This window comes from Tachysurus fulvidraco, chromosome 16 (assembly GCF_022655615.1).
Source record: "Tachysurus fulvidraco isolate hzauxx_2018 chromosome 16, HZAU_PFXX_2.0, whole genome shotgun sequence".
Lineage (NCBI taxonomy): Eukaryota > Metazoa > Chordata > Actinopteri > Siluriformes > Bagridae > Tachysurus > Tachysurus fulvidraco.
The window spans coordinates 10,573,626-10,588,085 of NC_062533.1; the positions used below are offsets into that span (position 1 = coordinate 10,573,626).

The 14,460-nt window shown below is 39.1% G+C and overlaps 1 protein-coding gene across 9 annotated transcripts in view; it reads right to left on the minus strand.

Moving 5' to 3' along the window:
* Nucleotides 1-14,460, minus strand: part of ryr3 (ryanodine receptor 3) — a 75,937-nt gene that overhangs the window by 28,175 nt on the left and 33,302 nt on the right. For all 9 annotated transcript variants that reach the window (XM_047801525.1, XM_047801522.1, XM_047801519.1 and 6 more), the window contains 22 exons: nucleotides 14,250-14,424; nucleotides 13,891-14,099; nucleotides 13,571-13,798; nucleotides 13,327-13,487; nucleotides 12,769-12,928; nucleotides 11,958-12,044; nucleotides 11,626-11,852; nucleotides 9,968-10,787; nucleotides 9,136-9,336; nucleotides 8,472-8,574; nucleotides 8,124-8,258; nucleotides 6,011-6,284; nucleotides 5,771-5,885; nucleotides 4,269-4,401; nucleotides 3,052-3,155; nucleotides 2,718-2,853; nucleotides 2,411-2,594; nucleotides 1,966-2,074; nucleotides 1,699-1,819; nucleotides 1,097-1,266; nucleotides 636-856; nucleotides 443-533 (listed from right to left, as the gene is read on the minus strand). In XM_047801525.1, the coding sequence (XP_047657481.1) occupies nucleotides 443-533; nucleotides 636-856; nucleotides 1,097-1,266; nucleotides 1,699-1,819; nucleotides 1,966-2,074; nucleotides 2,411-2,594; nucleotides 2,718-2,853; nucleotides 3,052-3,155; nucleotides 4,269-4,401; nucleotides 5,771-5,885; nucleotides 6,011-6,284; nucleotides 8,124-8,258; nucleotides 8,472-8,574; nucleotides 9,136-9,336; nucleotides 9,968-10,787; nucleotides 11,626-11,852; nucleotides 11,958-12,044; nucleotides 12,769-12,928; nucleotides 13,327-13,487; nucleotides 13,571-13,798; nucleotides 13,891-14,099; nucleotides 14,250-14,424 (4,164 nt within the window). The remainder of the gene's footprint in view (nucleotides 1-442; nucleotides 534-635; nucleotides 857-1,096; nucleotides 1,267-1,698; nucleotides 1,820-1,965; nucleotides 2,075-2,410; nucleotides 2,595-2,717; nucleotides 2,854-3,051; nucleotides 3,156-4,268; nucleotides 4,402-5,770; nucleotides 5,886-6,010; nucleotides 6,285-8,123; nucleotides 8,259-8,471; nucleotides 8,575-9,135; nucleotides 9,337-9,967; nucleotides 10,788-11,625; nucleotides 11,853-11,957; nucleotides 12,045-12,768; nucleotides 12,929-13,326; nucleotides 13,488-13,570; nucleotides 13,799-13,890; nucleotides 14,100-14,249; nucleotides 14,425-14,460) is intronic.

Consider the following 14,460-nt stretch of genomic DNA (forward strand, 5'->3'; position numbering starts at 1 on the left):
AGTAACTGGCTGTCTCGGTGTGAGACAGATGGCATGTGGTAGGTTGCTGTTACATATTTGTAGTTGAGAGTATGCTTATATGTTTACACCTACTATTCAAAAGATCATGCTGGATCCATGATGACAGTTGGATCAGGTGGCTTGGAAGCCCTTGGGAGTGTGCATGTGTGTGGGGATGTGTAGTGACAGGTGTGAACTGCTAACACTTTTTTTTTAATCTGGCACTGAGCCTTCCAATACACATTAGCCAATAGGGATAACAACAGATTTGCACCCACAGTCAGTTAGAAATGCCAGTGCTGAATATGGATTTTATGTAGAAAAGAAACAGAAATATAATCACAAAGCCTCTAACAATGCGGTAATGTGACATAAAAAACACTGATGCATAATTGTATTACTAATAAATTAATTTAATATAAAAATAAGATGAAATGCTCACCTTTATGGGCATCTTGCAGTATTCTGTAAGTTGTGGCACATCGAACACCAGACGGCGCAGAAGCTGTTGCAGCATAGAAGGCCGCAGGTGTCTGAGTAGATAAACAATTAAAGCATATTTATACAGACTCAGGAACCAGGTACAGAACTATTACATTTTCAGATCAAAGCCTGGACTAGAACATAGCTCTTACTTGCAGATGGCAAGAAGGCACTCCTCGATAGAGTCTCTCTGAGCCTTGGTGAGAGAGCGGCCCTTGGACAGTCTGTAAATGGTTTGTAGTGTGGAGTCCATGAGCGTAGTGTAGTGCTCAGTATGAGCAAAGAGAGACGCACATCGTGTCAGCAAAGGCAGCACAGCTGAACCAATATACCTGTTCAAGGCCAGTGCTGTCTCTGTAGTGCTCAGCACCTCCTAGTTTCAGTGGAACAAAACACAGTATTAATCACCGATACTTTCACAGAAATGATTAGGCTGAACATGTTTAGAATATCACTGAATGTTATTGCTTCTTAAAACTATAAGAACCTAAAATGCAAAGTGAGGCCAGATAATGTTTGGATTCCATGTTTGGTATTATGCTGCATTTGACTCATAACTCAATTTCTATGTGTCGACTTCAAAAACAGCAAACAAATCCCTTGAGACACTCACTGTGTCCAAAGATGCAGAGACCCTGAAGTCAGGCAGGAAGCCCACCTCCAACAGGTTTAGCAAGAAGCTTTGGTCCTCAATACCGTACACACGGTCCAGGAAGAGCACCATTGGTGACTTGTGCTCCGGACAGAAACTAGAGTTCATGTCTGGCTCTGTGACACTGCCATCTGGAGATGCAAAGAAAAAACTTTTAAGGAAAGGACAAAAATGGACTACATCTAAAGCAGCAGATGCAGCATGAATAAGGTGTTCTAATGGGGTTTAAAGGATGATGCAACACACAAACCAGGGAAGAATATACTGAATGACATTTAACTTGACAGTTAAAAGAGAAAATTCCAAAAAGAGCACTGGGTCAGATGCGATGTAAATATAGTCAGTAATAGTCACAGTTCTGGACTAGAATAGCTGGACTAGAGGAAGTAAAACAGTTTATAAATCAGAGTAGAAAAGCAAAAAACATTTAATGTTAGGAACAAGTCATTGTGTCCTGTGTAGAGATTCCCGAAAAAAAAAGAGTTTATGTACCAGAAATTACTCGTAAAATAAGTTCGGATAAAAGATTGGATTTCAGGTCACCTCCAGTGAATGTGACTAACCTTTGTTGATTACTGGCACTTTGAGTGGTATGCTGATGATGCCCACTAAGTCTTTGGTAGGCACTAGAGAACGCAGGATGGCACGGATACGCAGAGCTTCACCCTTGCCTGTATTGATTAACTGTGAAACATCAATGATGAAATGTTTGTATGTGTCAGACACCTGACAAAGCCTTGCTGAATGTGACATGCTAAACCAAAGAAACAATACTGCTACAGAAAATAATGGTTTAAAGCTTATAATTAAAATCTGGCATGTGGGCTCACATGCATCTCAGGTGCACAGCGTCCCAGCAGGTCAATAAGAGCTGAGTAGAAGGACATGATAGAGTTGCCCATGTGTGCCACCTCTTCCTCCTCCCCATCCTCCCCAGGCCTGTTTCACACACACACACAAACACACAAACACACACACACACACGCACGCACACACACACACACACACACACACACACACACACACACACACACACACACACACACACACAAAGTACAGAGTACACAATCGATCAGTCACTTTCATGGCTTTCTCTTGGAGGTCAGAGGCAGGACAACAGGAACTGCACTACATCAAATCCCTCAATGCATGGACTGACCTACTGGTTTGGAGATGCCTGTGTAATAAGAAGGGATTTAGAGTACCTGTCTGATATGCTACAATAAATTAATATTAATAGTATCTATAACTGGGATAGTTAATGTAGAAACTTACACGGGTGCTCTTCCTCCAGGCAGGTTGGGCAGGTCGAGAGCAGGGTCCTCAGAGATCTTGATGGCCTCCAGCATAGCAGCCAACAGACCTTGTCCCCCCTCTCCTCTCAGTGCAGGGCCAAAACACTCAGGACGCCTGATCAACAACTTTACCACCACATTAGCATTCTCCTCTACACTCTCACCTGAAGAAAACAACAGCAAACATTCTAGCAGCCTGATGCCTGTTTGAGGTGTTTAATACAGTAACCAATTATTCATCAAATTAGACAATAGCAGGAGATGTTGTACAAAGAAATAAAGCACACCATTAACAAACACAGCAAATCGGAGGAAAGACAGATAACGTTCCCCTTCTATAGGATTCCAGCCGATGTCAGGGTATCCCTTAGCTACCAGCATAGGGCAGCTCTGTAGACCACAACCAGCCAAGTACATCACCACCTGAACAGATTAAAAGCAGGAATTAATTTCATGATATTGAACAATCTATGTAAAACCTAAGCATTAAAAAAATGCTTAAAAAATTTAAATGGACACTTACAGTAACAGTACAACTAGCATCGGTATCAGTTTATGCATGTTATATTACTTTTAAATACTTCAAAATGGAAGTAAATGCTATTTAATTATGCACATTACCTTTTCCAGGTCTGGTTCCTCTAAAGCCAGGGCCAGGCTGTTGTTGTCCATCACTGAGGATGCAGCCACATCCAAAGGAGTGGAGCCTCTCATGGCAGGGCAAGCTGTAGAATGGAAAGCTGTTATAGTTTGTCTAAATCAAATAAGCACTTCAGTTTATTCACCAGCAGGGTGCAGTCTTTTCTTAGCTTTGTAAAACTGGCATACAAATACTATGTTGCTATCTTTGGTGTCATAGGATACGGTTGTATCTAAAGATAAGACATCTTCATTAGTCTGTTTGTGTGAATATGACTGCATTTAAAGAGGCAGTATATGTTTCTAAAAATATTACCTAGACCTTAATTATGTTTAAAGCTTCTAAATATTTTTTGCTAGCAAAGAAATTAGCAATACCACTCATTAAGTTCTTCCTATTGGTTCTATTAAAATGGGACTCCCAAGCTAGAAAAGGAAACCCCAAATTTAGTTACTCTGAATGTTACAAGATGTCGTCTTTAAAATGTGTATGAATATGTATGTACAGTATTTTTATAATACAGTATAATTTATAGATGTAAAAATTTAAAATGCCCTAGAGCTAAAAGTAAATGTTTTAACCCCTGAAGCAAATATAAGCAATTAGACGTTGTACATACACAGTAACATTTTCCCATCCAACGTCTAGTATTCCTGAAATTTCTTTAGCTACTCAGTTATGAATTAACAGTTTATTGTATTAAACAAATCACAGTCAGACCTGATGTGACTTTAAAGTTCATGATCATTATTTGACTAGTCTGACAAAAGGGAAAATGAGAATTTGATCTAGGCTGAGCAATAGTGCTGAGATGTGGAGATGGGGAAAGGTTCCTGCAGAGTCAGACAGTCTTAGCCGCCTGACTCATTCCTCACAGTAACAAATCAAGCCCAGGAAACACAGTAGCATGGATTTCAACATACTCCCATGTTAATTACACTGATTCCCCTTATATTGAACCGATTCTTGTTATATTTTAACAAAAATATTTGCATTTCGAGTTTTCAAAATCATTGCAAGAAACCACAATAATGATAAATCCACTTCCTGTTTTTTACATACAGTATGTTTCCTCTGATTTGTTGTCTGTGTGTGTGTGTGTGTGTGTGTGTGTGTGTGTGTGTGTGTGTGTGTGTGTGTGTGTGTGTGTGTGTGTGTGTGTGTGTGTGTGTGTGTGTGTGTGTGTGTGTGTGTTTACCCAGCCCCACACTGCTATTCTCCAGTAGGTAGCTCAAGTGTTCAAACATGGCTTTCTGATTCTCACGGCTGATGCGACAGAAGTAGCAAAGGAAACGGCAGCAACTGGCCACCATTTTGGGGAAAGCAATCTCCTGCAGAGAAATAAAACTTTCTTTGTTGAGACCTGTTCATTCCTCTTCCCTAACTCTTTAATCTAGTTCTATGTCACCAGAGTAAGTTTTATTATACCTAGGATAACACTTTGTTTTCTGTACCGGCGTTTTGTGAATATAATTAGTTCTTTTTATAAACAGACTAACTTTACTACCTCTAACACTGGCATATTTAGCATATGTCTTTAGTCCTTTGGGTTAATTTTTACAGGTTATACTAGTACCTCTTACTGTTGCATCTTCATCTCTTTGTCTTTTTCATAAGTTGCTGTAAATCACAGTATCTACCATGTTATTTATCTTTCAAAAAAAATTTAAAAAGGTGGATTTTTCTGTTCTGATTTAAAGAATTAGTTTCAACAAATGCATGCAAGCAACCCATTTTGGGTTTACACAGAGAAGAAAGTGCTGTGAGTGCTGTGTCTCCGCTCATATATCTGGTGTCCATGTTACCCATCTAGAGGCCCTCAATAAAGCTGCCAAGGTGACATGAGAAGTAGCAGGGTGATGTGTCACCCCAGGATCTCTGTCCCCAAAAAGCATCTACATTACAGGCCTGTCACCTGGTGCTGCCCAAAAAGGAGCAGCATCAGAGTTCACCTTCTCACCCGATGCACCTTCAATCACCATGGGCATTAAGTGATTAGACTTTAAGAGACTTTTTATCTGCTGAGTTCTGTGATTTTAAAGAATGCAGTTTTACAAACACATAAACACAGTTTTTAGACACTGCTATTGCTTAAGCAGACACAAACCTCCCATCAAGAAGCTGTGATCACCTGTGATTTCTTGTTTTCTTGTATTATAAAAATCTTAGGCTTTTAGAGTAATGGGATCTCAGAGTTAATATGAATCCCAGTCAGAATCAGTGGTAGCTCACTGGATAAGGCATTGGAAAACTGATCGGAAGGTTGTGATTTCGAAGCCCTGCACCACCATGTTACAGCTGCCCTGAAGAAGGCCCCAACTGCTCAGTTGTATAAACGAGGTAAATGTAAATTGCTCTGGATAATGGTGTCTGCCAAATGCTGTAAATGTTAACTAGATCCTTAATAAGAACAATATAAGCATATTCTGGAATGGTAACAGCATGAGCTAGTCCATCATCTTAACATAACTATACAGTAAAATATTCATAACTAATAAAATATTTCAGTCCCCATTAGTTAGAGTTCAAGTGATTAGGTTTGGTAAATACAAAGTGCCAATTTAAATAAACAGTCAGAGTAAATATAATTACCACAAGCTCTTTTGTTTCAATTAAGTCTATTTGGTCTCTAGGGGAAAAAAATGTCTGGCGATCTTCTGACTGTCTAGACCCCGAGAACAAAATGCAGGAGAAATGTACCTTAGATTTGTCGCCTCCTAGCACGTTGACCATGACCTCCATGACTGTCTCATGCATGCCCATTATCCGCATCAGATTTGGATGCTGATAAAACACTTTGTTGTTCATTATATCCCTATGAGACAAAAGGTGAATAGTATTCTAATGTCAGCTGGCAAGAGAACAATTTCACCTCATGTTTAAACCTTTCAACAAAGTTTCACCAGCTACACAAAATGTGTCTGTCCCAGATGTCCCTACCCCAGGCCATCGATCATGAGCTGGCCCTCCTCTTCACCCATTCTGACGCTGAGCAGAGAACGGATCTGGCCCAGTGAGGCCAGTAGGTTAATGGCATCCTGAACAGATTTCTCACTGATAGTGTAGCTTTTTCTCATGGCACGCAGCAGCTCACCAATGCCATCATATTGCCTTCGGAGTAGGCTGAACATGCTTCGTACCAACTGTGGGTTCTGAATTTTGCATTCCTGGGCCCAGCTCACCATTGTCTGAGAGATCAGCTCCTTCAGGTTTGCTAATGGGAAAAGAAAATGGGTTAAATAAATTGGCTGTGGGAGAGAAGGTGCACATAGATGCCTTGGTCTCCATGAAGTTAAAGTCCATTAAAACTGCTTTGAGAATTAAATATATTTTAGATTATTCAGATCTTATTTAAAGTGTACAATAATAATATGTATGTAAACTATAATGGCAATATATTGGCGTTTGAGTAGTTTAATTTCACATCATGGCCTCTCTCTTTATTTTACAGCACTTTATTCAGCACATACTATTGCTTTGAATTTAATTTTTGTTCCACCAGTTAACTGTAAGTTCAAATACATGAACACACAAGATACCACGTCATTCATCATATGTGCTTGCGATAACATGGGATGACTGTCATGTTTTAATGAACTATTTTGAGTTGTCAAATAACTAAAATGCCAATAAATCTAAGTCAATAACTTGCCAGATAATGTGCTTAAGTTCAAGTTCAAAATGATGTGGAATTTTATGTGACCTTTGAAGCATGTAATTTGTGTTTAAGGACCATTTGTGGATATGTTATATCAAAAGCACTCATGGTAATCCCTTGAGATAAACAGAAAAATTTTATTCCTTATCCCAAGCATGACAAGCATGTAACCATGTGGTTCAGCTGCATGTTAAGGGTCTGTACTTACATGTCTTAATGGTGTGTGCAATTTTGGTATTAGATCCTCATTATGTGTACATAACACAACCCTGAATATGGCCCTATCAGAACTTAATAATAAATATAATAATGTTGATTATGCTTCACAGATCCCTGGACCCTGCTTGCTGCACTACATTAGAGCACCAACTTAACAGCAGTTGTAACACCTGCCGGAATAGCACACGTACCATAAAAATAATTAATTAGATACTGATTTTATAACATAATGTATATGTTGTTGGGTTGTGTAAAAGATGACAAAGCACCTGCTAAAGGAAAAAAATAATAAAAAATATATAGCAAAGGTCAGTCTAAAGCTACAGTGTGTGTGTGCCTTCAGACCATGAGCAGTGATAGAAATTTAGCAGTGAGTCTACAATCTGCTAAGACTCCAAAATATATATAATCATCTGCTACAATGATAAATAGCAAACCGTCAGAGTGTGGGAGGAATAAGCTGAAGGCTGAGTTGTACATCAAAGTCATAAATCAGCTACTATAATGTCTTGTCTCAGTTTGTTTACCTAGTAATATTTTTTAAAATAGACGATGTGGAAGTGAACATGACACATTTTACCTGCATTGGTTAAGGGATCAGCTTCACTTCATTTTGTTCGGAGGGAAGAGATGCTCGCTCAGCTGAACATATTTTATGCTCTCTTGCATTTGAGAACAGGTTTAATTTAGGAGCCCATTAGAGCAAATGCAGCAGAAAGGTAACCTTTTATTCATTACATTTGAAATCACTTAAAATATAACTATTAAGTCAGCATTTAGCCTTTTTTTGTTAGGTCATACTTTTTGTGACTATATTCATTAACCTGTCCTATTTTTAAAGTGTGTTTAACCTTATATACCCTGCCAAATTATAATAATACTTTGATGCTATGCAATACAAGTAAGGAAGGCATTTGTTTTGTTTTGTTATTAAATTAATGTATTATAATGATAAAGAGTTCTTTTCATTTCATTTGAACACCTCAGAGGATAAAATGGTTTTGTATATATTCCCCCTGAGTTGTGACTGCCTTGGCTATTTTGTCTGCATTTTAGATAGAAGTTTTATTCAAATGTTGTAATAAAAACTATGAAAAAATCCTGGTGAAGGAAGATGAAAATAGAAAGCAAGGTAGTTGGAAGAGACTCTGGTTTTATATAGTGATATTGGCTTACTTGGAGCTGCTTGCTCTTCCTCTGATGGTTGTTCCTCAGTTTTCTGTGGGCGACCTTTGATTTTATATAACAAGGAAAGCAGGCGGCCTTTTATAGATGTATCCGGTTCCTCCTCTTCTTCTTCCATGGGAATACCTGCAGAAGTACACCAAAACAAAGAATTTCTCTATTTATGTACTGGTTATGTTTATTTTAGGTTTTCACATATGATACATATTAGAAGAGAAGATACAGCACTTATGTTTGTTCCACATACTGTATGTTACAGTACATGTGTTTGTATGTGTGTATATTGTACACCATCACTGTGTGTGTGTTTGTCTGTTTGTGCTATGACAGGAGTTGTACCACAGTGGAGTCTCAGATCATCATGGAAGGCATGAAGCTCATCTTGAATGTCCTCAGGACAGGGACAATCCTCTCCAGCACTGAAGTCCAGAAGCATGTTAATCTGGTAGAAACACAGGAGTTTGCTTAAAAGCAGGTCTGGGCTTGTATCTGAACTTTCATGAAAAGGCTACTGTCACTGGTCAGTGGGTGGTTGATTTAAAAAATGCAAACAAAGAATATACTGTATTCAGAAACTGCAAACATTAGATTGCTGCATCTGCTCAGTGATGGACCATTCGGTTGCCCTGGATACATAGTGAGATGAAAAATGTAATTTCTAGTCACAGTGTAATATAGCACAAATTGTGAGCTATATTATTGCGAGATATTATAGATATATTTTATATATAGTTCCCCATCATAATCTGTATGATAAATGGAGCCAGAAGAGATAATAAATCTGCTATTCAGGGGAAGTGTAATTAAAAACAGAAATGTAAAGGCTTTTGGGATTTGTTCATTCTCACTCATTTCTGGACCACTGGAGCTCTGGAGCTCTAATGACAAATCAGAGTGAGAGAAATGACTGAGGAAATTCTCAGCAATCCTCTGCTTTGACTCAACTAGAATATTAAATAAGATTCCTGTCAGGGGTTTAATGGGAAACATGCACAGACTATACCTGCTCTTGGGGAGGAGAGCGGAATTCCTTCGTCTTCTTAGCAGTAACAGCAGCGGACATGTTGAGGGCCTGCATGAGTTCATTGTAGCGGAACTTCTGGTTGAACTGCAGTTTGGCCACGAACATATCCGAGAATGCCACAATAGACTCGATGCGCTGCTTCAGCTCACAATCACAGAAATAGTGCAGGAGTTCACACATCTGCATAAAAGACAGATATGAAGTGGTGAAATGACACATTTCCTAAACCCTATGTTTCAAGGGCTTCTATATTCAAGCTGTCTCGTAATTAATAAACCAGAAGGTCTATGTGAGATGATTATTTGGATGACAGTGTAGTCAGCTTAAGCTTCTCTAGATTAAGGTTCTCAAAGGTTTTTGCAACTAATGGTCCCCAGCTTAGATATTTCTATATGAATAAAAGTATATGAACTTTCAAATTGAACCATGAGATTGATTGATTGATTGATTGATTGATTGATTGATTGATTGATTGATTGATTGATTGATTGATTGATTGATTGATTGATTGATTGATTGTAAACATCCTGCCTTGGAACTGTGTTTAATGAAAAAAAATGTTGATGTGTTGAATACTTATTTTATGTTACTGTATAACATAGGTAATTGATAATACATTCTTAAAAGAACATAAGGGGGTTTTATAGAGCTGTCCTCCTGTGAGAACCTTTTGTGTTCACCATCATTAAAACTACAGTAAAATCTGGTTTTATGTCACAGACCTCTGCAGCTTCCCCCTGCAGATCTCGTCTTTGAGAACCAATACCCTAGAGAGCTTATTGCTTCCACAGAATTATAAATGGATTTTGACCTGGTGTTTAACTGACTCAGGCAGACTCTTCTCCAAAAGGCCTTTAGGTGGCTGCTTGTGTTCTTTGCTTTCTTCCTCCCCAGCCTCCACGGCTTTTTCTTCATTGCTGCTTGCCTCTTCTTTTTCTGCTGGCTCCTCTACAGCTAAAAGTTGTGTCTCCTCCTCCTTGATTTCTCCGAAAACATTGGGTTCAATAAGCAGGAGGATGATTCTCACCTCCTCACTACTCAGAGAGCCCATAATCAATAGAGTCGCAATCAACTTGAGTATAGGCACAAATTGGTACTCTACGCTGCCCCCTACAGGGTCACGAATATGAGCACCTCCACCTTGCACTGCCTCTGTCAGCATGCTGATGGCCTTCTCCTTTAGAATACCTAGCGGAATCTGTGGACTGTAGATGAAGGACTCACGCTTAGTGGTTATGAAGCATGGAGGTGTGAAGTTAAACCGAGGGCTCAGTGATGTGCTCAGTCCCACGCCTGGCAAAGTGTGGCGTTTGGAGTCATCAGAGAAGAGGCGGATGCTACGTGTCTCATCTGTGATAGGTATGATAAACTCATTCTTCATCATGAGTTTTGCTTCTTTTGCTGTCTCCAGGTGGATGCTGATAAGAACATCATAGAAGCCCTCGCGCAGCTGTCCTGTCAGGTATTGGTTGTCAATGGTGTAAAGGAGCTGTGATTGGTCTAGGTGGCTACAGAGAGCATGGGCCACACGAGTGTTTCCCAGAGCACAGAGAGCACAGTAGAGCTTCAGAGTGTGGTAGTGAAACTGTCGCAAGACCTCGTCCTCTGAGAGTTCCATGATGTCTATGCACCTGGACATCATTCAGGAAGAGAATCACAACTGTGTTTAATGTTTATTTTCTTTCCAACAGGGTTCTATTGTATATATGAAAAAACAAATCAGTTTTTCATTTTTTTTTAAAATTTATAATTCAGTTGCCATTGTGTTTTCAAAATTAAAATGTACACACTCTGCACGTAGCGCTAGATGTAGATAAAGGATATTTACAAAAGAAAAAGGTATTATTAGGCTATTATTAAAAATCTGTTAATTATTAATTTAGTCTGCATTACTGGACCTGAAAGTAAAATTTGAGTGTATGTAAGCCTACTAGATTGGAAAGTAAATACCCATTTTTCATTCTTGGCATCTTTAGTGTACCAATTACAAGTAATGAATCATCTACAAATCCAAGAATGAGTGAAATATGTCAGTGAAACTGCATTGATGTATTTTCTTTAAGTGAAGTGACATACGGCTAAGTATGGTGACCCATACTCAGAATTCGTTCTCTGCATTTAACCCATCCAAAGTGCACACACACACACACCCGGAGCAGTGGGCAGCCATTTATGCTGCTTGGGGGGGTTCGGTGCCTTGCTCAGGGGCACCTCAGTCGTGGCCGGCCCGAGACTCAAACCCACAAACTTCGGGTTATGAGTCAGACTCTCTAACCATTAGGCCACGACTGCCCCCAGGTAGAAATAAACACCAATTATTACTTTTTTCCTCATAGCCAAATGATCCAATGATTCAGGCATGTATGTAATCTATACAAGGCAATAGTTTGTGGACACCAAACCACTACACCCAGACATGGACACCCCATTCCAAATTTATCCCATTTATTGAGAAAAAACATAATTTGCCTGTTTTCCTCAGGAATGTGCACTGCCATCATCTGCAGGGGCTCCAGACACTGAACCACCCAGCCATGCCTCTCGCTGACCCGTGCTGTCTCCACTGAGAGGAAAATGTTGGGCATCCTGCTCCACAGAACAGCTACAATGGTCTGTACATCCAGCCGTGGAGGACACTGTGGCTCTGGGTTATTGTGAAGACTTTTAAAAATGGCTGAAGACAATGGCATGGCATCCTAAGTGGAACAAATATATAAATCACATTATTATTAATATTGATATTATTATTGACAGAATAAACTGTCTCAAATGACTGAAAGTAATGCTACAAGAAAACTTACTTTGATCTTTGGAAATTCAAACTGAAACAGGTTGGGGCTTGTGGGCTGAACAAACACAGCGGGGAACAGTTTTGTGTTGGGCTCAACCTGTCAGATAATAAAACATGAGAGAAATAAAAAAATATGCACACATCAAACTTTTCTTTTTTACTATCAAGAACAATGTATTATCCTTTAAGAAGCCACACTAAATCTATACTTCTCTTAGACAAGTGCTCCCTAGTGACAATTTGGATCTGGCACTGGTTCAGCATCTTGATTTATAGCCTCAGGCAAACAAAGATCAGAGACACGTAAGAACTTTATTTTGTAAGGGAGGCTTTCTGGATCTTCAAAACTAATATTAAACAAGCTTTTTTGTATCGTTGTACAGAATCAACTATGCTTTTATGTTGCTAATGATTTGCAGAAGGTCCATAATAGAAGGGTGTTTAATTATTATGCTATTCAATATTTAAATCTTCTTTCTTGTCTTTCTTCTTTCTTGTGTTATATTAAATTTTATATTAAATTTTTTATATTATTAAATTTTTTGTGTTATATTAAATTTTATATATTAAATTATATTAAATGCACAGCCAATGTGTGACAGTGGACATAAACGTCTACGATTAACATGATAAGAACTAGCCATAAGTCTGTATGTGTTCTTAATACGTGATGTTTATTCAAATGTGCAAATGTTTGTAACATCAGAACAATATGCTTTACCCTTTATTAGTATGATTAGTTTGATAGTTGTATAAACTACTCATCTTCTGTTTTTTCAGGGTTAAAACAGCTTGCAATGTGATTTGGAAGGCAAAGGTACCTGATATGCAATAGGCAGCTCTTTGTTGTTGGCAGTGAATGAAACAAGGCCAGAGGCAAGATCAATATGACATCCAATTACGAGGTCAGCATTGCTTCGTCCAGAAGAGCTGCTTGTAATTTCACCAGCACACACCATGTAGCAATTACTCCTCCTCACACTGGACACATAGCACAGATAGAATACAAGTGAATCATTTAATGAAGCTTTATGCATATGGACATTGTCATGTTGGAATGTTTAGGCTCCTTTTTTCCACTGAAGGTAATAGTTTGGGCAATAGTTCGGAAAATGCCCACATATGATGGTCATGATGCTCAGATGGTTTATACATACTTTTGGCCACGGAGTGTATTTTATAATATACTGGTAATATAAAGGGCAGTCCATGAAAGAGCATGGCATACATTTTGAACAGGAATTGCACCAGGTTGTTTTAAACTTTTGACAGATTAGTATTTACCATTGCTATTGTTATCTCTGTGCCAGCATATCTTGATTATAATTTATTATGTCTCACTGATTCTTAAATTCTGACTATGCAGATGGTGAACTGACCTCTCATGAACGCGGCCACGCTCGTCCCCGAGAGTCACAGTAACTGTACGGACTTTGCTCAGGTTAAAATTCTTGCTGTAGTAGTGGTAGTCTGGTGTTACCCAGCCTACCCATATCGAGGCAGGGTCCTGACCTGCAAACACCCTCACTGAGTAGAAATACTGAAACACAAACAAAAAAGGAGATGCTGTAGACAACCAGCACTTCTACAATTCTGTCAGGCCTTTTGAGATCTAATGTGTACCTTTGTAATGCTGCTATAGTCAGTCTTCCAGCTGTCATCCTTCTTAGATTTTTGTCCATCACTGCTCACCTCGTTCATATTAGTGATTTTCCGGGGACTAGAATAAAACTCGACAGGCATGCTCAAGCGGCAGTAGATCATGTCGTTGTTGCTAGCTTGAGTTCCAAAGGTCTTATGGCTCACCTTCAGACATGGTGGTGAGTCCACAGTCCCATCAATTCTGGTGACCTAACAAAAAATATGTAGTTTAAATGCATAGATGTATGTTTAAGAAAAAATAAACACTTTCAAGACAAATATTCTGTTGTGTTTAGCAGTACCTCAATGTGCTCATGTTCCACTGGCACATTGACAAACGTAGGAAGGCGTTTGCTGAACCACATAGTGATCTCTCTATTCATGTTGACCGCGAAAGGCTCAAAACCCTCCTGAAGGCCACACATGGTGTAGTACTTAAAGGTGCTGGCGTCTTTGCCCAGGTTCATACGGCCAATCTGCGAGAGCCCAAGACTGCAAACTGGGATGAAGCCTGAAGAAAGAACAGATAATTGATCTTAAATACATTTGAAAATGCTTCATAAGATCTGCAGTTTGACATCAGACCATCCTCTGATTGGATCAGTAAACCATAAGACATGAAATGAAAGCACACTTTCGACTGTGACTATCATATGCTCACCATCTTCAGTCTCAAAGTCAGTGAAGCAGAGCTCAGAGCCCTTGTTGGTGATGACTATCTCTCCATTGAGAGTAAAGATCATGGACTTATCTTCCATGTTAATCATGCATCCCACCACGTCACCCTTGTTCCATGTTCTCCCAAAGAAGTGGCTGCCCATGTGTACCCGTCGACCCTGCAAGACAGGATTCATTTTAAAGAAACACCCAAA